General features: G+C 63.6%; 1 protein-coding gene across 1 annotated transcript in view; it reads left to right on the top strand.

Annotated features, from left to right (window-relative positions):
• Positions 1-24582, top strand: part of LOC125633067 (SCO-spondin-like) — a 154114-nt gene continuing 129532 nt past the window's right edge. Inside the window, exons 1-11 of the mRNA XM_075124759.1 lie at positions 1-802; positions 11877-12015; positions 13109-13321; positions 14569-14651; positions 15461-15631; positions 16135-16379; positions 18261-18363; positions 18932-19090; positions 22186-22271; positions 23053-23187; positions 23287-23449. Of these exons, the coding sequence (XP_074980860.1) occupies positions 11912-12015; positions 13109-13321; positions 14569-14651; positions 15461-15631; positions 16135-16379; positions 18261-18363; positions 18932-19090; positions 22186-22271; positions 23053-23187; positions 23287-23449 (1462 nt within the window). The 5' untranslated portion in view covers positions 1-802; positions 11877-11911. The remainder of the gene's footprint in view (positions 803-11876; positions 12016-13108; positions 13322-14568; positions 14652-15460; positions 15632-16134; positions 16380-18260; positions 18364-18931; positions 19091-22185; positions 22272-23052; positions 23188-23286; positions 23450-24582) is intronic.

Consider the following 24582-nt stretch of genomic DNA (forward strand, 5'->3'; position numbering starts at 1 on the left):
TGGGGAGCAGTTCCAGAGCATCGCCCAGGGACTCTGTGACAACTGGTGGTAGAGGTGGGATCTACTGCACCCCATGGACGGCGCTTCCTGCAGTAAGTGACTGGGGAGCAGTAAAACGAAGGGGGATTGACGGGGACTAGGCGTGCTGAAGATTCAGAGAGAGACGGTTTCAGGGGGCGGTTAACCCCTAGGATTGTGTGACCACAGAAAAGGACTTTTGCAGTAACAGGGTCCCCCGGGGCACTGCAGCGAGTGGTCCCAGGGGCGGAGGAGTCTGCTGCTCAACTCTGGCAAAGAGGTGGTGACCTCGAGAAGGACTGGCACACTAGGGGTTCTCCCTGGAAACCGTGGGGAGCTGAGAGCACACAGGCCTGTGAGTCCACAACAACTTGGGAAGAGCGGAGTGATGGTCTGTCACCGTCTCCTTAAGAAGGACATTGTAACCCTGTGCAGAAAGAGAGGGTTGAGCATTGGAAAGTTCACCAAAGCACAGTTAATTGTAAAGCTGGAGGAGGATGACCGCTCTAAGGAACAGATTCCTGACCCCAGATGGAGCTATAGCAGGATCTGGGAGCAGCTGGAGTGGGAGCCAGGCATCCCCAAGACTCCTGTCCCCGACCAGATGGGGGTCTTCACGATTGGGTTCCCCATCCGGGGATCGGAGACGGACGGGATTGGAGCTGAGTCCGAGAGAGCAAGAGGACTGTGAGAGACAGCAAGAGCCCGAGAAAGAGCTGCAGAAGCAGCAGCAGCAGCATGAACTGGCGGTGGTGGGGCGGAGAGGCATGGGGGACCCCCCTGGGTGAGTGGGGATAGACCCCAGGGGGCCAGTTCCGCAGGGAACCTCAAGACTAAATTGCTGCCCCTGGTTAAGGGGGGGGATGTGGATGCCCACCTCACTGCCTTTGAGCAGGCTGGCGATTTGAACCAGGGGGACCCTACGGAAAAGCCTCGGTGTCTAGCTCCCTTGCTGGGTCCCAAGGCCATAGACTCCATCAGCCCAATGGGTGGGGAGGTGGACGGGCTCCCGCTCCTGACCCCAACCTATATGTCTGTGTGGAGTTTCCTGGGGCCAGGCCCCTCGGACCTCCAGTGGGAGCGGAAGGTGATGGTCAATGGGGAGACATTCCTGGGGTGGCGAGATCCTGGGACAGAGAGAACTGGTGTCAGGCCCCGGGTGGTGCAGCCTCAGATGCTGAGGGGTTGTATGAGCTGGGTGAGGGTCCCAGGGACGAAGCCCCTCGCCCTGCCTATGGCCCAGATCCCTGTGCAGACCCAGGAGGGGTCGGGCTGGCTGGCCATTGGGGTGCTCCAGGACACCAGCTGCGAGACCCTGTTGTGGGGTGACTGTGTCTCTTTGGGACAGGATCCAGGCCTTGCTCCGGTAACTGCCAAGGGTTTGCAAAAAGAAAAGGAGGACTTGTGGCACCTTAGAGACTAACCAATTTATTTGAGAATGAGCTTTCGTGAGCTACAGCTCACTTCATCGGATGCATACCGTGGAAACTGCAGCAGACTTTATATACACACAGCGAATATGAAACAATACCTCCTCCCACCCCACTGTCCTGCTGGTAATAGCTTATCTAAAGTGATCATCAAGTTGGGCCATTTCCAGCACAAATCCAGGTTTTCTCACCCTCCACCCCCCCACAAACAAACTCACTCTCCTGCTGGTAATAGCCCATCCAAAGTGACCACTCTCTACACAATAAGAAAAGGAGTACTTGTGGCACCTTAGAGACTACAGTTTCCACAGTATGCATCCGATGAAGTAAGCTGTCGCTCACGAAAGCTCATGCTCAAATAAATTGGTTAGTCTCTAAGGTGCCACAAGTCCTCCTTTTCTTTTTGCGAATACAGACTAACACGGCTGCTACTCTGAAATCTCTACACAATGTGTATGATAATCAAGGTGGGCCATTTCCTGCACAAATCCAGGTTCTCTCACCCCCTCACCCCCACTCCAAAAACCACACACATAAACTCACTATCCTGCTGGTAATAGCTCATCCAAAGTGACCACTCTCCCTACAATGTGCATGATAATCAAGGTGGGCCATTTCCAGCACAAATCCAGGTTCTCTCACCACCACCCCCCACCTCCATACACACACAAACTCACTCTCCTGCTTGAATTTGAATCCAGGGAACCAATCAGTGGAGAGGGAAATGGTCAGTGAAAATGCAGATGACCTGGCAAGCAGAAGGGAGGAGCGGCTAGGCTCAGGCTACCTGCCTGCCTGTAACCAGACCAATGGGGCTCCCCGCTCCCCTTGCACACCAGAGAGGGGGGCTCAGGGGGCTCACGCTGGCTCTGATGCTGTGAGGAAAGCAGCGAGCTCGCTGCCTACCCCCACTGGGACAGCAAGGGCAGCGCTGAGCACAGTGGGAGCTGAGACCCCAGCTGAGTGTGGGGAGACACAGGCAGGGCAAGGGATCTGTGGGGAGTGGCAAGGTGCTTGGTAAGGAAAGTCTGGATGAGCCTAGGCAGCCTTGTGAGCTGATGGCTTTGTCTAGTCAGCAGTGTGGGAAGGCGAGGAGGGTGGAAGATGAGTGTCCCTGGCCCTTACCTGTTAGCTGGGTGGAGAATTGTGACAGGGAAGGAAATGTGCTCCTTTCTGTCAGGGGTATTGACTTGCCTATGGAAGGAGCTACTCTGATCTCCAAGCAGTTGTCTGTGACCAGCCTTGTGTGCTGGGACCAGGGGAATGAGATCCCAAGCTGTGTGTCCGGGAAAGGAGAAAGTGTGTGTGACGAAGTGGGCCTGTTCTTAATGTTTCCTCTGAATAGTGTGGGGGTGCCTCAGTTTCCCCTATGCAGTTCTTAAGTATCTAGGTGGTGGGGTAAGGGTGTATGATCATTGCAGAGCCCTAGAGGGCAGGTGTGTGCAGGGATCTGGACACAGAGAATGGCCGACACCCTGTTTCCTGGCAACTGATGGCCTGGGCCCTTCCCCCCCTGCAAGGTGAGAGCTGAAGGGTTGGAGAACAAAGGAATCAGGTGACCACTGGCCCGGGAAAGGAACAAAGCCCAGAGGAGGAGGGGCTGGAGGGGTTTTCAGTTTGGGGCTGGCTGGGACATGGAGTGAAGTGCAGACGTGGTTGTCTGGCTCACTGCCCCCCAAAATGGACCCAGCTGAGGGGTCCCGTTCTCTGCACCTGCAAGCTCTGTTTTAGACCATGTTCCTGTCGTCTAATAAACCTTCTGTTTTACTGGCTGGCTGAGAGTCACGTCTGACTGCGAAGTTGGGGTGCAGGACCCTCTGGCTTCCCCAGGAGCCCCGCCTGAGCGGACTCGCTGTGGGAAGCGCACGGAGGGGCAGAGGATGCTGAATGCTCCGAGGTCAGACCCAGGAAGGTGGAAGCTGTGTGAGCTGCGTGTCCTGAAGACAGGCTGCTCACAGAAAGGCGACTGCCCCAGAGTCCTGACTGGCTTCATGGGGAGCAGTTCCAGAGCATCGCCCAGGGACTCCGTGACAGTGTGTCCGGCTCTTCTTTGTCTGTGGAGCAGACAGAAGGGGCCTTTCAGCCTGTGATGGTTGAGGGTCGTGCAGTTGTCTCAGAGCTGGTTCTGGATTCAGCTAAAGCACAGGAAGGGAAGGGTCCTAAGTTTGTGTCTGCTCGGGAGAATGGCCCTGTAACTAGGTCGCATCCAGTTAGTGTCTATGTAAAATCCCAGAGGCCAGACAATTCTGGTGCTTGTATTTTGCCTGTTGCTAGTGTGTTGTTGGGAAAGGGTGTCGCAACTCTGTCTAATCAGGGTGAGATCCTAGCCAGGGCACAAGGAGAGCAGAAAGGTGATTTGATCCTGTTACCTACTGAGGGTGTGGAAACCTGTAGCAAGAAGGAAAAGATTCCTGAACTTGTGTGTGGCAAAGGGAAGGAGAATGCTTTAGCCTTTTATCTAGGAAGTCTGTAAGTTTGCCTGAAAGGGGATTGTGTAGGAATCCGCCGGATGGGCCAGAGGTAATTGTGGATGTAAGGGAGACCCAGAAAGAGTCTGTTGTTGCTCAGGAAAGTGTTCCTCTAGAGCAAGCCCTCAGTGAAGAGGGTAAGAGCAGAATTTCTGTGAGGGGTGAATTGTTGCATAGAAAAGCCCCTAGGGAAAGGAATCCTCATGGAGTCTTTGCAAGCAGTTTACTGCAACTGAAGGGTGTGAAAGTGATTTAATCAAGAAAGTTTCAGTTCCTAACAGCCAGAAATGTTCTGTTGTGAATGGATCCACTGACTTTCCTATTGAAAGATCCAGTGTGGATAGCTTCGAGAAGATCTCAGATGGAGTGAAAGCAGTTAAGAAAGTTAAACAGTCCTATAACCAAGTGGCTGTGTTTGGCCAGCTTGTTGGGGAGAAGACCCACTCCCAGTTTGACCCCCTGGGGTTTTGGGGTGGCCAAAGGGCACGGGCCACATAAACCTTCCGACATGCGGCCTGCGAGTGCTATCGACCACCCCCAACCTAAGGGAGGGCGCGAAACTGGAAGGGCCTGGTGTAACTCCTACCAAGGAATGGGAGAGATGCTGGGGCATCCATGGGAACACTGGTGGCTTCGAACTTCCCTAGGTCACCGGCTAAAGTGACCCCGCTCAGTTCAATCTCGAAGGGGTGAGAGATGTGACGAAGTGGGACTGTTCTTAATGTTTCCTCTGAATCGTGTGGGGGTGCCTCAGTTTCCCCTGTGCAGTTCTTAAGTATCTAGGGGGTGGGGTAAGGGTGTATGATTATTGCAGAGCCCTAGAGGGCAGGTGTGTGCAGGGGTCTGAACACAGAGAATGGCCAACACCCTGTTTCCTGGCAACTGATGGCCTGGGCCCTTCTCCCCTGCAAGGTGAGAGCTAAAAGGTTGGAGAATAAAGGAATCAGGTGACCTCCTGGCCCGGGAAAGGGATAAAGCCCAGAGGAGGAGGGGCTGGAGGGAGTTTCAGTTTGGGGCTGGCTGGAGACATGAAGTACAGACAGGGTTGTCTGGCTCACTGCCCCCCAAAATGGACGCAGCTGAGGGGTCCTGTTCTCTGCACCTACAAGCTCTGTGTTAGACCATGTTCCTGTCGTCTAATAAACCTCTGTGTTACTGGCTGGCTGAGAGTCCCGTCTGACTGCGGAGTTGGGGGACAGGACTCTCTGGCTTCCCCAGGACCCCGCCTGGGCGGACTCGCTGTGGGACGCGCACGGAGGGGCAGAGGAGGCTGAATGCTCCGAGGTCAGACCCAGGAAGGTGGAAGCCGGGTGAGCTGTGTGTCCTGAAGACAGGCTGCTCACAGGAAGGCGACTGCCCCAGAGTTCTGACTGGCTTCATGGGGAGCAGTTCCAGAGCATCGCCCAGGGACTCCGTGACACGTGGTGCCCAGCGGTGCTGAGGGCCGTCTGTGGCTTCTGCTGCCATTTTGGGGAAGGGCCAGACTTGGGGAGGTGAAAGCAGAAATCAGAAATTCACGAGAACCCTTAAAAAAACTCCCAACGAGCCGAGAGTGAGCCCCCTGACAGAGAGTGAGCCCCCTGATAGCAGCGTGAGAGCTGGCAATGCTGGGCCGTAGGGGGGTGTGCAGCCCCCGCACCACGGGGCCCAATCTGCGAGTGGGACCTCTGGGTGCTGCTGCAACGCAGACAACAAATCACAGCAACCGTTTGCCCGCCTTTGCATTGTGAGGGGTGAGTGAAAGTTATCAGCCATGGCTGGGCCCTGGGAAGCAGAGAATAGCCAGAGTGTAGCGTGCTCCAGCCACTTGCCCTCTCTGCATCTCACCCACCTCCTTCTGCCCATCGCCTGCCCAAAGTTGCCACCTGGCTGGATTTAAGCAGCCTGGCTGGTTAGCAGATTTCCTGGGCTGGCTTGGTTCCCTCGGGTCACCGCCCCACAGCTTGGCCTGCCACGCCGTGCCGGGACAGAGTAAGGAAAGTGATGAAAGAATGTAAAAATGCACAGACTGCCATGTGTGTTTGGGTGGCCGGCGGCCGGGTTTTGCCGGGGGTGGGGGTGGCAGGCGGCTGGTTTTTGGTTGGGGTGGGGATGGCTGGTGTGACGAAGTGGGACTATTCTTAATGTTTCCTCTGAATAGTGTGGGGGTGCCTCAGTTTCCCCTAGGCAGTTCTTAAGTATCTAGGGGGTGGGGTAAGGGTGTATGATCATTGCAGAGCCCTAGAGGGCAGGTGTGTGCAGGGGTCTGGACACAGAGAATGGCCGACACCCTGTTTCCTGGCAACTAATGGCCTGGGCCCTTCCCCCCCCTGCAAGGTGAGAGCTAAAGGGTTGGAGAACAAAGGAATCAGGTGACCTCCTGGCCCAGGAAAGGAACAAAGCCCAGAGGAGGAGGGGCTGGAGGGGGTTTCAGTTTGGGGCTGGCTGGGACATGGAGTGAAGTGCAGACGTGGTTATCTGGCTCACTGCCCCCCAGAATGGACCCAGCTGAGGGGTCCCGTTCTCTGCACCTGCAAGCTCTGTTTTAGACCATGTTCCTGTCGTCTAATAAACCTTCTGTTTTACTGGCTGGCTGAGAGTCACGTCTGACTGCGAAGTTGGGGTGCAGGACCCTCTGGCTTCCCCAGGAGCACCGCCTGAGCGGACTCGCTGGGGGAAGCACACGGAGAGGCAGAGGATGCTGAATGCTCCGAGGTCAGACCCAGGAAGGTGGAAGCTGTGTGAGCTGTGTGTCCTGAAGACAGTCTGCTCACAGAAAGGCGACTACCCCAGAGTCCTGACTGGCTTCATGGGGAGCAGTTCCAGAGCATCGCCCAGGGACTCCGTGACAGCTGGCAGCCAGGTTTTGGCAGCGGGGGGAGGGGGGACAGCAGCCAGGTTTTGTTGGTGTGGGGTGGCAAGTAGCCCGTTTGCCTCCATCTGGGAGGAGGCCACCCTAGGGCTGGAAGCAGGACCAGCGCAGGGCCCTGAAGGCAGTTCTGCACCCCCTGGGAGGCTGGCGGGGATGCCAGGGGGTCTCAGCAAGCCACGTCAACCCACTGAACGCGCCCAGAGGGGCCTTACTGAGAATCAGGCCCTGGCGGGTCGCTAGGCAGTGGGAGAGAATACAACCATGCCCAGCCGCCCCGGGATGATGGGGAGGGACAGACTGCGGAGAGGCAGGAAGGGGGCTAGGCTGTGGGAAGACACGGGGAGGTGAGCAGGGTTGGGGGACCCATATGCTCCCCAGTTAATAGGGCTACACAGGGCTATACGGAGACTACTCAGGCAGGGCAAGGAGCAGACACATCTCTCTGCAGGGCCCTAGCAGCGCCTGGTGCTTTGCAGTCTCTCCCTGTCCTGAATTGCTTCCAGTCTCAGCTAATACGCCAGGCACTGAGGATGGGGCCTGGGTGGACACTAGGGAGACTGCCCCCAGGAGGGAATTACTTACTAGATGCTGCCGGACTGGAGCTGGCCTGGCCTCTGCCCAGCTCAATGTCCCATCTCCTGCTAGGGCCAGGACTAGCTGCTGAAGAGGAAGATGGGGGCAAATCTGGGCTAGCCAGCCCCTCGGGGAGCTCCTGGGGGAGCCCAGGATTGAGGGGCGGCAGCAGAGCTGTGGGTGGGAGCCCAACTCTGGACTAGTCCGCGGCTGGTGGCCGGCACTGAGGGATCTTACCAGAGCAGTACTTTTCTGGGGAGCCGTCCCTTCTGGGGTGAGCCCTGTGCGACCCAGACCCTGCCTGGGGGCGTGGTGAGCTTGGTCTGCCTGGAGGCACTCACTGTGCTTTGATTCTGTCCTTACCCTCTCCCCCTGCCCCAGAAGTCTGACCCTCTCCCTTCCCTTCACTGAGTGAGGGGGCTGCAGGGGGGCAAAGCCCTGCTCTGGCCTCGTACATTCTTTGTGGGGATGAGCCAGAGCCCAGGACGTGAGGATAAGGCAGATCCGGGTCTGGGACGGGCGGCTGAAGGGGAAGCCAGCGGGGGCCGAGATTCCAGCCCAGCAGCTGGGAAATCCCCAGGCCACATCCTAGTTACACACACGAGCCCCTGTTCTGGGCAGGCAACATCCTGGAGAGCCCGCACGCCAGCACCGGCCCTCCCAGCTGCTGCTCCCCCACCCTGCCCACGAGGGGGGAGGTGGCACAGAGCTCTGCTTTCAGGGGCCTGCCCGCCTCCCCAAAGCCCCCAGGGGTGTCCTTCCCTGGGAAGCAGCTCTGTCTGGTGGTTAGAATAGGGGGCTGGGTCCCAGGACCCCTGGGTGCTCTCTGTGGTGCCAGGAAGGGAGTGGGATCTGGTGGGTAGAATAGGGGCTGGGCGTCAGGACTCCTGGGTTCTCTCCATGCTCCCAGGAAGAGAGTGGGCTCTGGGGGTTGGAATAGGGGCTGGGCGTCAGGACACCTGGGTTCTCTCTGTGGTCCTGGGAAGGGAGTGGGCTCTGGTAGGTAGAATAGGGCACTGGGTGTCCTGTTGGCAGGTGGCTGATCACTGTGTGACCTTGGCGGAGTCTCTGCCCTCCTGTGCCTTGATTTCCCTAAGTGGGAGGTGGGACCCCTGTACTTCCCCGGGGGCTGGGGAGCTCCCTGTTTGCAAAGGGGGTTGTGCACGTGTCCCCTGCTCCACACACGCTAATTGCAACGGGCTCTTGTTATCCTGGCTGGGCCCCAGGCCCCTCGCTCAGAAGCTACCGAGGTGCAGCTTTGCATGCTGGGACTCGTAGTCTCTGTGGCCCACATAGCCCAGGACCTGTGGCCATGGCAGGTTACAGCTGAGGCCCAGGGAGGCTGCAGGCCACGAGCAGGGAGAACTGGAGCCGTTAGCGACGGGAGAACGGCCTAGGTCCAGCTGGCTCCTCTGCCAAGCCCAGGGCATGGCTGGTCCCTGCACCCTTCCCTGGGGCCGCGCCCGGTGACTGTCACGCACGGGGCCCCCATCCCACCCTGGAGACAGTTGGCTGGGATCACTCTGGGGGCTCAGGCCATCCCATTCCTCGTTTCTGTTCCCCCTGGAGCTCCCCTGGACCGTTCCCTCCCCCCTCGGGGGTCACACTCTTTAGGCAGCTCCCGGCCGGCCGTCACCAGTGAGTTCAGATGCCCCCTGCCCAGAGACACGCAGCGCACAGGGCTCCGTACCCGCCGGCCAGGCCTTGGCTCATCCCCCCAAGTGTGTCCTGTGAAGTGTGGGCTGGAAAGACCCCGGCCCCCTGTGGCCGAGGGGAAGGTGGGGGTGGGGGGTTTCCGTCTGAGTGGGCAGAGCGAATCCACGCCGCAGCAGCTGTGTTTCCCGGGGAATTCTCCAATCCAGGCTCCTGCGATGGCTCCGAGTCCGGTTAAACGGACAGGATATAAAGCCCTCCCTCCGGGCTGCTGCTGCCCCAGTCCAGAAGGGAAGAGCCACCCAGAGATGTGGCCCTAGGTGCAGGGAGCTGCTGCGGGGAAGGCAGACCCAGGCGAGAGCGCTGGGGCTTTGGGACTCCAGGAGACTCAGGTAAGGGGGTTTCAGGTGCGCGAGGGTCCTGCGGGCTCGGAGCAGTTAAGGGTGGAAAATCCCGGGGAGACTCCTGCCCAGCTCCCACCCCAAAGCCTCTGAAGCGAGGTGTGCAAGATCCCCACGCTGCAGCCCCCACTCTCATCCTGCCCAGCGTGGCTGTGGGCATCCAGTGTACTTCCTACCCCGGTATGAGCGTGGGGCAGAGCAGAGGGATCTGCCTGTCTCGGACCGCTGGTCAGAGGAAGCTGCAAAACACCGTGTGGCGGACAGTACTGAACTAGCCAGCCCCTAGATGAAGCTGCCTCCCCATAGCAGTTAGGGGTTGGCAGGAGGGTTTCTAGCCTTTCTAAATTCTTGTGCTATCTAACATAGCTGTGGATGTTATTCACATGAGTGTCTAGTCAAATCCTTCTTTGAACCCACCAAAGCTCTTGGCTTCAGAACAATCTTGTGGCAGTGGGTTCCAAAGGTTAACTATTGTCACGGAGTCCTGGGGCGATGCTCTGGAACTGCTCCTTACGAAGCCAGGCAGGACTCTGGGGAAGTCTCCTTTCTGGGAGCAGCCTGTCTGCAGGACACACAGCTCACCCGGCTTCTACCTTCCTGGGTCTGACCTCGGAGCATTCAGCCTCCTCTGCCCCTCCGTGCGCTTCCCACAGCGAGTCCGCCCAGGCGGGGTCCTGGGGAAGCCAGAGGGTCCTGCCCCCCAGCTCCGCAGTCAGACGGGACTCTCAGCCAGCCAGTAAAACAGAAGGTTTATTAGACGACAGGAACATGGTCTAACACAGAGCTTGCAGGTGCAGAGAATGGGACCCCTCAGCTGGGTCCATTTTGGGGGGCAGTGAGCCAGACAACCATGTCTGCCCTTCACTCCATGTCCCCAGCCAGCCCCAAACTGAAACTCCCTCCAGCCCCCCCTTCTCTAGGCTTTGTCCCTTTCCTGGGCCAGGAGGTCACCGGATCCCTTTGTTCTCCAACCCTTTAGCTCTCACCTTGCAGGCGGGGAGGGCCAGGCCATCAGTTGCCAGGAAACAGGGTGTCGGCCATTCTCTGTGTCCAGACCCCTGCCCACACCTGCCCTCTAGGGCTCTGCAATGATCATACACCCTTATCCCACCCCCTAGATACTTAAGAACTGGATAGGGGAAACTGAGGCACCCCCACAATATTCAGAGAAAACATTAAGACCAGTCCCGCTTCGTCACAACTATATCTGGTGTCTCTAGAAAAGCCAATGTTTCCATATCCCATGCTGTGCTGTCAGGGAAAGTCCCAGTCTGGAGCCCCTCTAGGGAGGGGAATATTCTCCACTGCTGGGTGGGAGCCAGCGGGGACTGTGCCAGTCTGGGCCTCCCGCAGTAAAGGGGGGCTGACCCCTGTCACACCTTGGGGCCCGGTGGAGGGGGCAGCTCTGCGATGGGCAGCGAGGTGCGGGATCAAGGTGCTAGCTGGCTGGCTGAGACATGCGTGTGAGCACGCTGCACACGCTGGTGTGGGCGTGTGATTCCCAGCTTGGGCGGGCTCCCATGCTAGCTCTGCTCGAGTACGTGCCCACGGGGTCAGGCGGGGCGGCTGGCCTGACCCCTTACCGTGCCGCCGCTCCACGCGGCTGTTCTTAGCTCTCTCGCTCCAGCCCAGCGAGCGCCTCTGACCCCCGGGGATTGGCACCTCCCAGCTGGTGCACAGACGTCCCCCATGGGACCCTCGCCAGCGCTGGGCAAAGCCAGCCCCAGGGGAACCGCTGGGGTCCGTAGGGCTCCCCCCGCCTGCTCCTACTGAGCGGGGCTGTCTGTGTCGTGAGAACGGCCACAGCAGGTGAACGCCCCCGGCGGCTGCGGGGCGAACGGTGGCCATGCGGGGCGAAGGTTTGCTGGCCATCTGGCCGCTCTTTGGTGCTTTCTTCCATTTGGAAAAGCCTCAGCTGCAGTCAAGGAGCAAAACACTCCTGTGACCAGCCTCACCCCACGGATAGCCGAGAATAGCTCTGACGGGCCGTGCTGAAATGCCTTGGTGTGAAGGGCTGGACCAACCCGGAGTAACAAACCCACCCGGGAGAGCCCTGGGCCGCTCCCAACCCTGGCTTGGGGGGTCTGAGCTCCGGGAGAGCCGTGGGCCGCTCCCAGCCCTGGCTCGGGGGGTCTGACACCCCCCGGGAGAGCCCTGGGCCTCTCCCAACCCTGGCTTGGGGGGTCTCAGCTCCGGGAGAGCCGTGGGCCACTCCCAACCCTGGCTTGGGGGGTCTCAGCTCCGGGAGAGCCGTGGGCCGCTCCCAGCCCTGGCTCGGGGGGTCTGAGCTCCGGGAGAGCCCTGGGCCGCTCCCAGCCCTGGCTCGGGGGGTCTGAGCTCCGGGAGAGCCCTGGGCCGCTCCCCGTGGAGCTCGGGGGGGTCTCGGCTGGACGGTTCGCTGTGAACAGTGGCCCAGCTGGCCCTAGCAGAGTGCGGAGGTCTGAGCTCCCCCCGCTCCCGGTGAGCCTTTCTGTCTCGGCAGGCGGCACTCGGCGACGGTGAGGTTGGCTGCGGGCCATGCCGGGCACAGCACGGGGCCGGGGCCTTTGCCCTCCCACCGGGGAGCTGATGGGGACCCTGGTCTGGCTCTCGCTCTGGGTGACGGTGGCGCTGTCTGAGGGGTAAGGACGTGTCTCCCGCTTTGGGTTCTTCCAGGAGCATCCAGCCCCGGGCTCCTACCGGAGCTGTTGCACCCCCTACCCCCCAGGCCCTGCACCAGGAGGGCCCCAGGACGGAGGGGAGCAGAGCTGCGCCCCAGGGCGTGGGGATGTGAACCCCCAGGTGGCCCTGCAGCCACAGGGCTCTGCTCTGCGCTCTGCCTGCCCGTGGTCCCCGGGCCGGTCCCCGCAGGTCCGCACTGCGCTGGGGTCAGTGGGGGGACGGGAAAAGCCTGAGTCCACTCGCATCCCTCAGGACAGAGGGGTGAGGCAGTGCCGGGGGCAGGGTAAGGGTTAGTTTAGGGGCCCCCACTCTCCCCCTAGGCTGGGCTCCTCACCCCCCAACTCCAGCCAGTCCCAATGCCTCACAGCCCCCGCATGGCTTCACCCTCCGCTGCTCGAGCAGGGGCCGGGCAGTCCGGTAACCCCATGGCAGCCCTCCCCCTTGTGACTCCAGTGAGAGTGCGGGGGGGTGGGAGAGGGCTGGGAAGCCAGATCCCCACACAGCTGGGACGGGGGAGCCAGGCTCAGCACAGGCCTGGGCTGCACAGGGGGGCTCCGGATCCGAGTGCTGAGGGTTTGGTGCTGGGACTCCTGGCTGGGATGATTTAACTGGGAATTGGTCCTGCTTCGAGCGGGGGGTTGGACTAGATGACCTTCTGGGGTCCCTTCCAACCCTGATATTCTATGATTCTCTGATTCTATGACTCCTGGCCAGGCTTGGCCGGTTCAGGGCCGGGATTGCAATCTGGGGGGAGGGGTGGGAAAGGCTGGGTCCAGCGTCCTGGTTTAGGGGTCTGGGTCCAGGGCTCTGGTTGGGGGGAGCTGGGTCCAGGGCTCCATTTTGGAGGTCCAGGGTTGTGGTTTGGGGGTCCAGGGCTCCGGTTGGGGGGAGCTGGGTCCAGGGCTCCGGTTGGGGGGGGCTGGGTCCAGGGCTCCGGTTTGGAGGTCCAGGGTTGTGGTTTGGGGGTCCAGGGCTCCGGTTGGGGGGGCTGGGTCCAGGGCTCGGTTGGGGGGGCTGGGCCCGTTCCTCGTGCGGATGCCGGTGCGGTTGCAGGCGCTGGTGCGAGAGGACGGAGCAGGTGACGGAGGAGGAGGTGGTGAGCCCCCGGCGCGAGCAGGCAGTGCCCTGCCCGGACGTGTACCAGTACAACCTGGCGGGCTGGCGCATCGACCAGCACAGGATGCGCCAGGCCTACGGTGGGGACCAGGCCATTGCCCACTTCCATGCCCAGGCCGGGCCCACCGCCCCCCTGTGCTACATCTACAAGTGAGTGGGCCGGGAGAGCGGGGGGGTGTCACGGAGTCCCTGGGCGATGCTCTGGAACTGCTCCCCATGAAGCCAGGCAGGACTCTGGGGCAGTCGCCTTCCTGTGAGCAGCCTGTCTGCAGGACACACAGCTCACCCGGCTTCCACCTTCCTGGGTCTGACCTCAGAGCCTTCAGCCTCCTCTGCCCCTCCGTGCACTTCCCCCAGCGAGTCCACCCAGGCGGGGTCCTGGGGAAGCCAGAGGGTCCTGCCCCCCAACTTCGCAGTCAGACGGGACTCTCAGCCAGCCGGGAACACAGAAGGTTTATTAGACGACAGGAACATGGTCTAACACAGAGCTTGTAGATGCAGAGAACAGGACCCCTCAGCTGCGTCCATTTTGGGGGGCAGTGAGCCAGACAACCCTGTCTGTACTTCATGTCTCCAGCCAACCCCAAACTGAAAACTCCCTCCAGCCCCTCCTCCTCTGGGCTTTCCCCTTTCCGGGGCCAGGAGGCCACCTGATTCCTTTGTTCTCCAACCCTTTAGCTCTCACCTTGCAGGGGGGAAGGGCCCAGGCCATCAGTTGCCAGGAAACAGGGTGTCGGCCATTCTCTGTGTCCAGACCCCTGCCCACACCTGCCCTCTAGGGCTCTGCAACGATCATACCCCCTTACCCCACCCCCTAGAGACTTAAGAACTGCCTTGGGGAAACTGAGGCACCCCACACGATTCAGAGGAAACGTTAAGAACAGTCCCACTTCATCACAGGGGGCATCCAGGCCAAGCCGGGGCCACCAGCAGGGGCAGAGCAGGGGATGCTGGGGGGAGGTGGGATCGGGGCGGCCAACAGGGAACCAAGGGAGATTCAGCCCAGGCGTGAATCCCTCAACTTGACCCCTCTCTGTGCCACCGCCCTCTCTGTGCCCCCATCCCATGTCTGTGCCCCACCCCGCCATGTCCCCATCCCCTCTCTGTGCCCCCACCCCATGTCTGTGCCCCATCCCCGCCGTGCCCCCGTCCCCTCTCTGTGCCCCCATCCCCGCTCTGTGTACCCCCACCCCTGTCCTTGCCCCCCATCTCCTTTCTGTACCCCCATTCCCGCTCTATGTACCCCCACCCCTGCCCTGTGCCCCCACCCCCTCCCTGTGCCCCACCCCGCCGTGCCCCCGTCCCCTCTCTGTGCCCCTTTCCTGTGCCCCCCATGTCTGTGCCTCCACCCCTCTCTGTCCCCTCATCCATCACTGTGCCTCTCCCCTGCCCGGCAGGCCCCCGGACACGAGGCCCGTGGTGTGGAACCGCACGGTGAGAGCCTGCTGCGAGGGCTGGAGCGGGCCCCACTGCACCCAGGGTGAGGAGCCTGCCGGAGCCAGGCCCAGGGCATCGGGCTGGGGCAGGCGGGGGCTGGGTTTGGGAGGGCGGGGGTGAGCCGGGCACCGGGCGTCGGGCTGGGGCAGGTGGGGGCCGGGTTTGGGAGGGCGGGGGTGAGCCAGGCACAGGGTGTCGGGCTGGGGCAGGCGGGGGCTGGGTTTGGGAGGGCGGGGGTGAGCCAGGCACAGGGTGTTGGGCTGGGGCAGGCGGGGGCTGGGTTTGGGGGGGCGGGGGTGAGCCGGGCACGGGACGTCGGGCTGGGGCAGGCGGGGGCCGGGTTTGTGGGGGGAGCCAAGCACGGGGCGTCAGGCTGGGGCAGGCGGGGGCCGGGTTTGTGGGGGGAGCCGAGCACGGGGCGTCGGGCTGGGGCAGGCGGGGGCCGGGTTTGCGGGGGGAGCCGAGCACGGGGCGTCGGGCTGGGGCAGGCGGGGGCCGGGTTTGCGGGGGGAGCCGGGCACGGGGCGTCGGGTTGGGGCAGGCGGGGGGCCAGGTTCAGGGTTAGGGAGCCATACATTGGGCTGCCCTGCACCCTCGGGAACGGGCCCAGGCCAACGCCATTGTGTTTAGCCCCCGTCCACACGGCCTCACCCCCAAAGGGAGTCCCGAGGCCACGCCGGGTGCCACGGGCAGGGGGAGCTTCCGCGGGCTCTGAGGTCTCTGTGGCCACCGGAGTTCTTTGGACACGTAGGAAGGCTCAGGGGTCGTTGGGGGCACAGCGGGGCCCCGATGGAGCATGACCCAGGGCCTGGCCTCGTTCTCCCCTGACCAGTGTCTGTCGCTCTCTCCCAGGCGAGGGCTTCCTGGGACTCTGCTTCTCTACATGGCAGTGCCAGGCCGGCCTGGGCACCTGGAACCTGTCCCTGCTGAGCATGGCCGAGTGCTGCGGGCGGCCCTGGGGCCGCAGCTGGAAGAACACCTCCTCCGAGGTCTGCCTCAGCTGCTCCGCCCTGCCCCTGCCAGGCGAGTGCTGGCTCCGGGGGCAAGGGGCACTGCCCTGCGTGCTGCTCCCAGTGCCAAGCCCTGCTGCATTCCCCCTGGGGCAGCGCCCCGGCCACCCAGCCAGTCCCACGCCGCAGCACCATGGAGCCGCGGCCCCGGGAGATGGCAGCTCCCAGCATGCCGTGCTCCCTGCATCGTGCTCTCCGGCACAGCCGCGGGGGTGCTGAGGAGCGAGACCCTCCCGCCCCCAGGCAGCCGCGACCCTCAGGAGAGACCCCAGGGTGGCCCTGGCATGGTCGATCGCCCAGCCCTGGGCAGCTGAGCTCTGACTAACCCTCCCAGGGGGGCGAGTCGGAGCCCCCCACGCCAGGTCTCCCAGAGGCCAGTTACTGGGTGCCTCCCAGCCCATGCTGCCTCTCCTCGCCCCCACGGCGGCTCACAGCAGGTCCCGGTTCTGGAGTTCTGTGGGTGTCACCGGACCGTGACGTGCCCGCTAGCTGATCAGTCCCCTTGTTCTTCCGCAGGGGACCTGCCGGCCCCCTTCCTCCTCCGGCCCTTGCCCTCCACGGCCCTGCTGGGCCTGCCCAGGCCTCGCCACCGCCTCTTTGCCACCTGCGTCACCTGGGCCGGCTTCCACTACCGCAGCTTTGATGGGAAACATTTCCACTTCCACGGGGACTGCACCTACAGCCTAGCTGCTGCCTCCGATGGCACCTGGGCCGTGGACATCTCGGGCAGCGGGACCTGTGCACCATCACACTGCCACCGGGTACGGGGTCTCACCGGGGTCTTCCGCGACCAGCCAGGGCCTTGGTTGTTGGGGGAGGGGGGAGACAGGAAGAAAGGGAGAGGGGGGTGAGAAAAGAGCAAGGGAGAGTGTGACGGGTTTGGTCACAGAGACCCCTTTGGGACTGTCACCTGATGTACTGAAGTTACCTCTGAGCCCGTTTTCCCTGCCAGCCTGGGACTCCAGAACCCTGCCTTGTTGAGCCAGACACGCCGCAACACAGACCCAGGTCTGGTCCATGCCCCAAAGCTACAGGCTTTAACTGAAAACCACTCAGCAGGTTCCCTGTCTCCAGCACCCAGACACCCAGCTCCCAATGCGATCCAAACCCCAAATAAATCCGTTTTACTCTGTATAAAGCTTATACAGGGTAAACTCATAAATTGTCCACCCTCTATATCACTGAGAGAGAGAGATATGCACAGCTGTTTGCTCCCCCAGGTATTAATCACTTACTCTGGGTTAATTAACAAACAACAGTGATTTTATTAAGTATAAGAAGTAGGATTTAAGTGGTGTCAAGTAATAACAGACAGAACAAAGTTACCAAGCAAAATAAAACCTAGCACGCAAGTCTAAGCCTAATACATTAAGAAACTGAATACAGGTAAATCTCACCCCCAGAGATGTTCCAATAAGCTTCTTTCACAGACTGAAAGAAAAGGAGGACTCGTGGCACCCTAGAGACTAACCAATTTATTTGAACATGAGCTTTCGTGAGCTACAGCTCACTTCATCGGATGCATACCGTGGAAACTGCAGAAGACATTATATAGCTCATGCTCAAATAAATTGGTTAGTCTCTAAGGTGCCACAAGTCCTCCTTTTCTTTTTGTGGATACAGACTAACACGGCTGCTACTCTGAAACCTTCCACAGACTAGACTCCTTCCTAGTCTGGGCCCAATCCTTTCCCCTGGTGCAGTCCTTGTTAGTTCCAGCTCAGGTGGTAACTAGGGGATTTCTCATGACTGGCAACCCCCTTTGTTCTGTTCCACCCCCTTCTATAACTTTGGCCCAAGGTGGGAATCTTTTCTCTCTCTGGGTCCCCACCCCTCCTTCTAAATGGAAAAATACCAGATTTAAGATGGATTCCAGCATCATGTGACATGGTCCATTCTTCCTGGGCTGGAACACAGGGAGGCTGCAAGTGAACAGAGCCACTGACAGCCAATTGTCCTAGTCAGTGGGGGCCATCAAGATTCCAAACCACCATCCATGGCCCACACTTTGCATAATTACAGTAGGACCCCAGAGTTATACTTTATATTTCTAGCTTCAGATACAAGAATGATACATGCATACAAATAGGAGGAATATATTCAGTAGGTTATAACCTTTGTTACGATACCTTACAAGAGACCTGTTGCAGAAAGCATATTCCAGTTGCATCATATTTACCCTAATAAGCATATTTCCATAAATCATATGGAGTGCAATGTCCTAGAGAGCGAGCCAGAGGATGGGGTAAAGACACACCAAGAGCAGGCTGGGTGTGAAGGGGGCTGCCAGGGAGAGCCCAGGGGGCAGACTGGCTGAGGAGGGGCCGGTGGAGGTCACCTACCCCGCTGCTCCGGAGAGCTTCGGGCCAGAAGGACCTCCCAGGGCACAGGCCGTGAACTTCAGCCAGTTCTGCCTGGCTTGAGCCCTGTGGTTTGTGTCTGGCTACAGTGTCTCTCGGGGAAGTAGCCAGTCTGCTAGGGGAGCCAGCAAGGGATGGAGACTCCACACTGGCCGGGGAAGCAGGTCCCAGTGGCTCACCCCCGTGCTGTTAAAGCCATGGGCCATGTTCTGCCGCCCCCCTCTAGCTCCGCGGGCCCCTGAGCTGCCATCTCGCTCACTCCCTGCCCTGCCTTCCCCGCAGGTGCTGCGCATGCTCTTCGGGCTGGACCTGGTCGTGGCTCGGGGCCGAAACGTCTCCGTGAACGGGGTCGTGGTGCCGGAGGGGGAGCCGCTCCTGCAGGACGGTGAGGAGGACAGAGAGCTCTGTGGGGCAAAGCCACAGGACCAGCACGCGGCACACAGGGGCTTCTGATCTGCCCATCTGCCTGGCAGAGCCGCGGGGTGTCCCCGTGTCCTGGGCTGCCTGGGGTCTCCCCAGGCCTGTTTGTCTCCAGGCACTTGGTGCTTAGGTCCCCTGACACCCACTGGGTCCACCCATGCCCATCGCCTGGGCAGAGCTGGTGGGAGGAGAGGTCTAGCCTGGGACCGGCCTGCACGGGCCCCGGGGAGGGACTGCTGGGGCCATAGGGGCGAGCTAGGAGGAATGGGGTGGAATTAAGGGACACACAGAGCACCTAGGCCGTGCCCAGGCGGGAGCAGGCCGACAATCCGTCACCCAGGGCTCTGCCCAGCCCAGCCTGGGGCTCCCAGCCCCTCCTGGAGACGATCCCACTGCTGGATCCATCTCCCTGGCAGGGAGGCCCCGACGTGCAGCCCATGCGCCCGTTGCTCAGTCCCGGCCCGTCTCTCTGGGCCCTGGTTGGCAGCCGGGCACGTGGCTCTGCTGAGCTGCCCACCGCTCTCCCTCCACAGGGATCAGCGTCCGGTGGCTCGGTGACTTCGTCTTCGTGGAGAGCGGCCTGGGCGTGCGGGTCAAGTCTGACGGGCGCCACACGGTGTATGTGACGGTCAGCGGGGAGCAGCGGGGCACCACGCGCGGGCTCTGCGGGCTCTACAATGACGACTCTGCCGGTGAGCACAGCCCTGCGGGGGCAACCCGCCTTGCTCACCGCGTGGGGCCGGGCCCCCTGCCGACACTGCTCTGCCCCCAACCCGCCCTGCTCACCGCGTGGGGCCGGGCCCCCTGCCGACACTGCTCTGCCCCCAACCCGCCCTGCTCACCGCGTGGGGCCGGGCCCCCTGCCGACACTGCTCTGCCCCCAACCCGCCCTGCTCACCGCGTGGGGCCGGGCCCCCTGCCGACACTGCTCTGCCCCCGACCCGCCCTGCTCACCGCGTGGGGCCGGGTCCCCTGCCGACACTGCTCTGCCCCCGACCCGCCCTGCTCACCGCGTGGTGCCGGGCCCCCTGCCGACACTGCTCTGCCCCCAACCCGCCCTGCTCACCGCGTGGGGCCGGGCCCCCTGCCGACACTGCTCTGCCCCCAACCCGCCCTGCTCACCGCGTGGGGCCGGGCCCCCTGCCGACACTGCTCTGCCCCCGACCCGCCCTGCTCACCGCGTGGGGCCGGGTCCCCTGCCGACAGGGCTCTGCCCCCAACCCGCCCTGCTCACCGCGTGGGGCCGGGCCCCCTGCCGACAGGGCTCTGCCCCCGACCCGCCCTGCTCACCGCGTGGGGCCGGGTCCCCTGCCGACAGGGCTCTGCCCTCAACCCGCCCTGCTCACCGCGTGGGGCCGGGTCCCCTGCCGACAGGGCTCTGCCCTCAACCCGCCCTGCTCACCGCGTGGGGCCGGGTCCCCTGCCGACACTGCTCTGCCCCCAACCCGCCCTGCTCACCGCGTGGGGCCGGGCCCCCTGCCGACACTGCTCTGCCCCCAACCCGTCCTGCTCACCGCGTGGGGCCGGGCCCCCTGCCGACACTGCTCTGCCCCCGACCCGCCCTGCTCACCGCGTGGGGCCGGGTCCCCTGCCGACAGGGCTCTGCCCCCGACCCGCCCTGCTCACCGCGTGGGGCCGGGTTCCCTGCCGACAGGGCTCTGCCCCCAACCCGCCCTGCTCACCGCGTGGGGCCGGGCCCCCTGCCGACACTGCTCTGCCCCCAACCCGCCCTGCTCACCGCGTGGTGCCGGGCCCCCTGCCGACAGTGCTCTGCCCCCAACCCGCCCTGCTCACCGCGTGGGGCCTGGCCCCCTGCCGACACTGCTCTGCCCCCAACCCGCCCTGCTCACCGCGTGGGGCCGGGCCCCCTGCCGACACTGCTCTGCCCCCGACCCGCCCTGCTCACCACGTGGGGCCGGGTCCCCTGCCGACAGGGCTCTGCCCCCAACCCGCCCTGCTCACCGCGTGGTGCCGGGCCCCCTGCCGACACTGCTCTGCCCCCAACCCGCCCTGCTCACCGCGTGGGGCCGGGCCCCCTGCCGACAGGGCTCTGCCCCCAACCCGCCCTGCTCACCGCGTGGGGCCGGGTCCCCTGCCGACAGGGCTCTGCCCCCAACCCGCCCTGCTCACCGCGTGGTGCCGGGCCCCCTGCCGACAGTGCTCTGCCCCCAACCCGCCCTGCTCACCACGTGGTGCCGGGCCCCCTGCCGACACGGCTCTGCCCCCAACCCGCCCTGCTCACCGCGTGGGGCCGGGTCCCCTGCCGACAGGGCTCTGCCCCCAACCCGCCCTGCTCACCGCGTGGGGCCGGGCCCCCTGCCGACAGGGCTCTGCCCTCAACCCGCCCTGCTCACCGCGTGGGGCCGGGTCCCCTGCCGACAGGGCTCTGCCCCCAACCCGCCCTGCTCACCGCGTGGTGCCGGGCCCCCTGCCGACACTGCTCTGCCCCCAACCCGCCCTGCTCACCGCGTGGGGCCGGGCCCCCTGCCGACAGGGCTCTGCCCCCAACCCGCCCTGCTCACCGCGTGGGGCCGGGTTCCCTGCCGACAGGGCTCTGCCCCCAACCCGCCCTGCTCACCGCGTGGGGCTGGGCCCCCTGCCGACAGGGCTCTGCCCCCAACCCGCCCTGCTCACCACGTGGTGCCGGGCCCCCTGCCGACACTGCTCTGCCCCCAACCCGCCCTGGTCACCGCGTGGGGCCGGGCCCCCTGCTGACACTGCTCTGCCCCCGACCCGCCCTGCTCACCGCGTGGGGCCGGGTCCCCTGCCGACAGGGCTCTGCCCCCAACCCGCCCTGCTCACCGCGTGGTGCCGGGCCCCCTGCCGACACTGCTCTGCCCCCAACCCGCCCTGCTCACCGCGTGGGGCTGGGCCCCCTGCTGACAGGGCTCTGCCCCCAACCCGCCCTGCTCACCGCGTGGGGCCGGGCCCCCTGCCGACACTGCTCTGCCCCCACCCGCCCTGCTCACCGCGTGGGGCCGGGCCCCCTGCCGACACTACTCTGCCCCCAACCCGCCCTGCTCACCGCGTGGGGCCGGGCCCCCTGCCGACACTGCTCTGCCCCCGACCCGCCCTGCTCACCGCGTGGGGCCGGGCCCCCTGCCGACACTGCTCTGCCCCCAACCCGCCCTGCTCACCGCGTGGGGCTGGGCCCCCTGCTGACAGGGCTCTGCCCCCAACCCGCCCTGCTCACCGCGTGGGGCCGGGCCCCCTGCCGACACTGCTCTGCCCCCACCCGCCCTGCTCACCGCGTGGGGCCGGGCCCCCTGCCGACACTGCTCTGCCCCCGACCCGCCCTGCTCACCGCGTGGGGCCGGGCCCCCTGCCGACAGCGCCCTGCCCTGGGGACCCGAGACAGCTTCATCTCCACCAGCCCTGCTGGGAACGTCTCTCCCTCGCAGCACTCCCACCTGCTAGGGAATGGGACAGTCCCACCTCCTGCATCCCCGTGCCGGGGGCACCTGCCCTGGTGCAGCAGGATCCAACCTGCCGTCCTCCGGTCCTGCTGGGTGAGGGCCCCCAGCTCGCTCCAGGGGCTCTTCTCTCCTGGGCCTGCCTGTGTCTTGGTGACAGTGCCCCCAGAACAAGCCCTCCCACTGTCCATGCCTTTCCCCTGGGGCGGAGCAGGGAACAGACACCAGGGCCTGTTCCTGGCGTGAGCTGGTGAGCGTGGAGTGAGAGCTGAGGCTGGAGATCTGGCAGCGGGGGGTGTCCCCCTTCCCAGCCCCCACCTGCCAGCAGGGGCGGTTTCCTCTCCCCACATCCCCAGCGCCTGTTTTGCTTGCAGATGACTTCCTGCGTGTAGGAGGGGATGTGGCCACGTTCGCCGCCAGCTTCGGGAATTCCTGGAGGGTCCCAGATGCCAGCCCAGAGGTAGTGGGGAGGGCCCCTGCTGCAGTCCTCTCCCATGGCTCAGAGGGAGGGGGAAGGCGTGACACCGCCCTGGGGCTGCGCTGGTGCCCAGAGCCCTTCGCCCCCGTGCAGCGTATTCCTGACCCTGCGGGGAGCAGCTGGAGCTGGGGTGTTGGTGGCAGCTGGTGGAGATGATTCTCCCGCACAGGAGCAGTGCGTGCTCAGAAGGGGGAGCGCCCGGGGGCTGCATGGGGTGAGGTGGGGGTGCTCCCCCGTGCGGCTCTGGGGGGCTCCGGGCTGACGGCTGGGGGTGCTCCCCCTGTGCGGCTCTGGGGGCGCAGGGCTGACGGCTGGAGGTGCCCCCCCGTGAGGCTCTGGGAGCGCCGGGCTGACGGCTGGGGGTGCTCCCCCGTGCGGCTCTGGGGGGTGCCGGGCTGACGACTGGGGGTGCTCCCCCTGTGCGGCTCTGGGAGCGCCGGGCTGACGGCTGGGGGTGCTCCCCCGTGCGGCTCTGGGAGCGCCGGGCTGACGGCTGGGGGTGCTCCCCCGTGCGGCTCTGGGGGGTGCCGGGCTGATGGCTGGAGGTGCCCCCCCGTGCGGCTCTGGGAGCGCCGGGCTGACGGCTGGGGGTGCTCCCCCGTGCGGCTCTGGGGGGCGCCGGGCTGACGGCTGGGGGTGCTCCCCCGTGCGGCTCTGGGGGGCTCCGGGCTGACGGCTGGGGGTGCTCCCCCGTGCGGCTCTGGGGGCACGGGGCTGACGGCTGGGGGTGCTCTGGCACTGACGTGGGTTCTGCTCTGCCCAGGTGCAGCTCCCGTGCCAAGACGTGGCGGAGGCGGGAGACAGCTGTGACGATGCGGAGGCCAGCGCCGTGAGGCAGGAGGCCGAGGCCGTGTGCCGGAAGTTGCTGGCCAGCCCCTTCAGCCGGTGCCACTCCAAGGTCGGGGAACGGCGGTACCCACCCCCTGGGAGCAGCCGGGGCAGCCCTCCCCCCCCCCCCCCACCCCGGCGCTTGCTGACGCGGCGTCTCTCCCTGCAGGTGGACCCGGGCGGATTCTACGACGCCTGCATGTCCGCGTCCTGCTGGCAGGGGGGCACGGGGGCCGGGCAGCGGGAGGCCGTGTGCGCCACCTTTGCCAGCTATGCCCGCGAATGCGCCCAGGAGCTCGTCTACCTCGACTGGAGGAGGCCCGGGTTCTGCGGTAGGGGCCAGTGCGCTCCCCCAGCGGGCAGCTCCACAGCCGGGCCCGCTCCGGCAGCACAGACCCCTTCCCCCTGGCGCTGCCCCCCGCCCCCACGCCCTCCCCTCGCACCTGTCTCCCATCCAGCCCTGGCCCCCACATACACCCACCCTCACGCCCCGGTTCACCCCCTGCACGCTCAGGAGATGCTCAGCCCGCTGGGCCGCCTGCCCGTGAATGCCCCTGGCTGGAAGGGCCTGGTGCATGTTGTCACGGAGTCCCTTGGCGATGCTCTGGAACTGCTCCCCATGAAGCCAGTCAGGACTCTGGGGTAGTCGCCTTTCTGTGAGCAGCCTGTCTTCAGGACACACAGCTCACACAGCTTCCACCTTCCTGGGTCTGACCTTGGAGCATTCAGCATCCTCTGCCTCTCCGTGCGCTTCCCACAGCGAGTCCGCTCAGGCGGTGCTCCTGGGGAAGCCAGAGGGTCCTGCACCCCAACTTCGCAGTCAGACGTGACTCTCAGCCAGCCAGTAAAACAGAAGGTTTATTAGACGACAGGAACATGGTCTAAAACAGAGCTTGCAGGTGCAGAGAATGGGACCCCTCAGCTGGGTCCATTCTGGGGGGCAGTGAGCCAGACAACCACGTCTGCACTTCACTCCATGTCCCAGCCAGCCCCAAACTGAAACTCCCTCCAGCCCCTCCTCCTCTGGGCTTTGTTCCTTTCCCGGGCCAGGTGGTCACCTGATTCCTTTGTTCTCCAACCCTTCAGCTCTCACCTTGCAGGGGGGGAAGGGCCCAGGCCATCAGTTGCCAGGAAACAGGGTGTCGGCCATTCTCTGTGTCCAGACTCCTGCACACACATGCCCTCTAGGGCTCTGCAATGATCATACACCCTTACTCCACCCCCTAGATACTTAAGAACTGCCTGGGGGAAACTGAGGCACCCCCACACTATTCAGAGGAAACATTAAGAACAGTCCCACTTCGTCACATCTCTCCCCCCTTCGAGATCGAACTGAGCGGGGTCACTTTAGCCGGTGACCTGGGGAAGTTCGAAGCCACCAACATTCCCATGGATGCCCCAGCATCTCTCCCATTCCTTGGTAGGAGTTACACCAGGCCCTTCCAGTTTCACGCCCTCCCTTAGG

Source organism: Caretta caretta, chromosome 2 (assembly GCF_965140235.1).
Source record: "Caretta caretta isolate rCarCar2 chromosome 2, rCarCar1.hap1, whole genome shotgun sequence".
NCBI classification, from domain to species: domain Eukaryota; kingdom Metazoa; phylum Chordata; order Testudines; family Cheloniidae; genus Caretta; species Caretta caretta.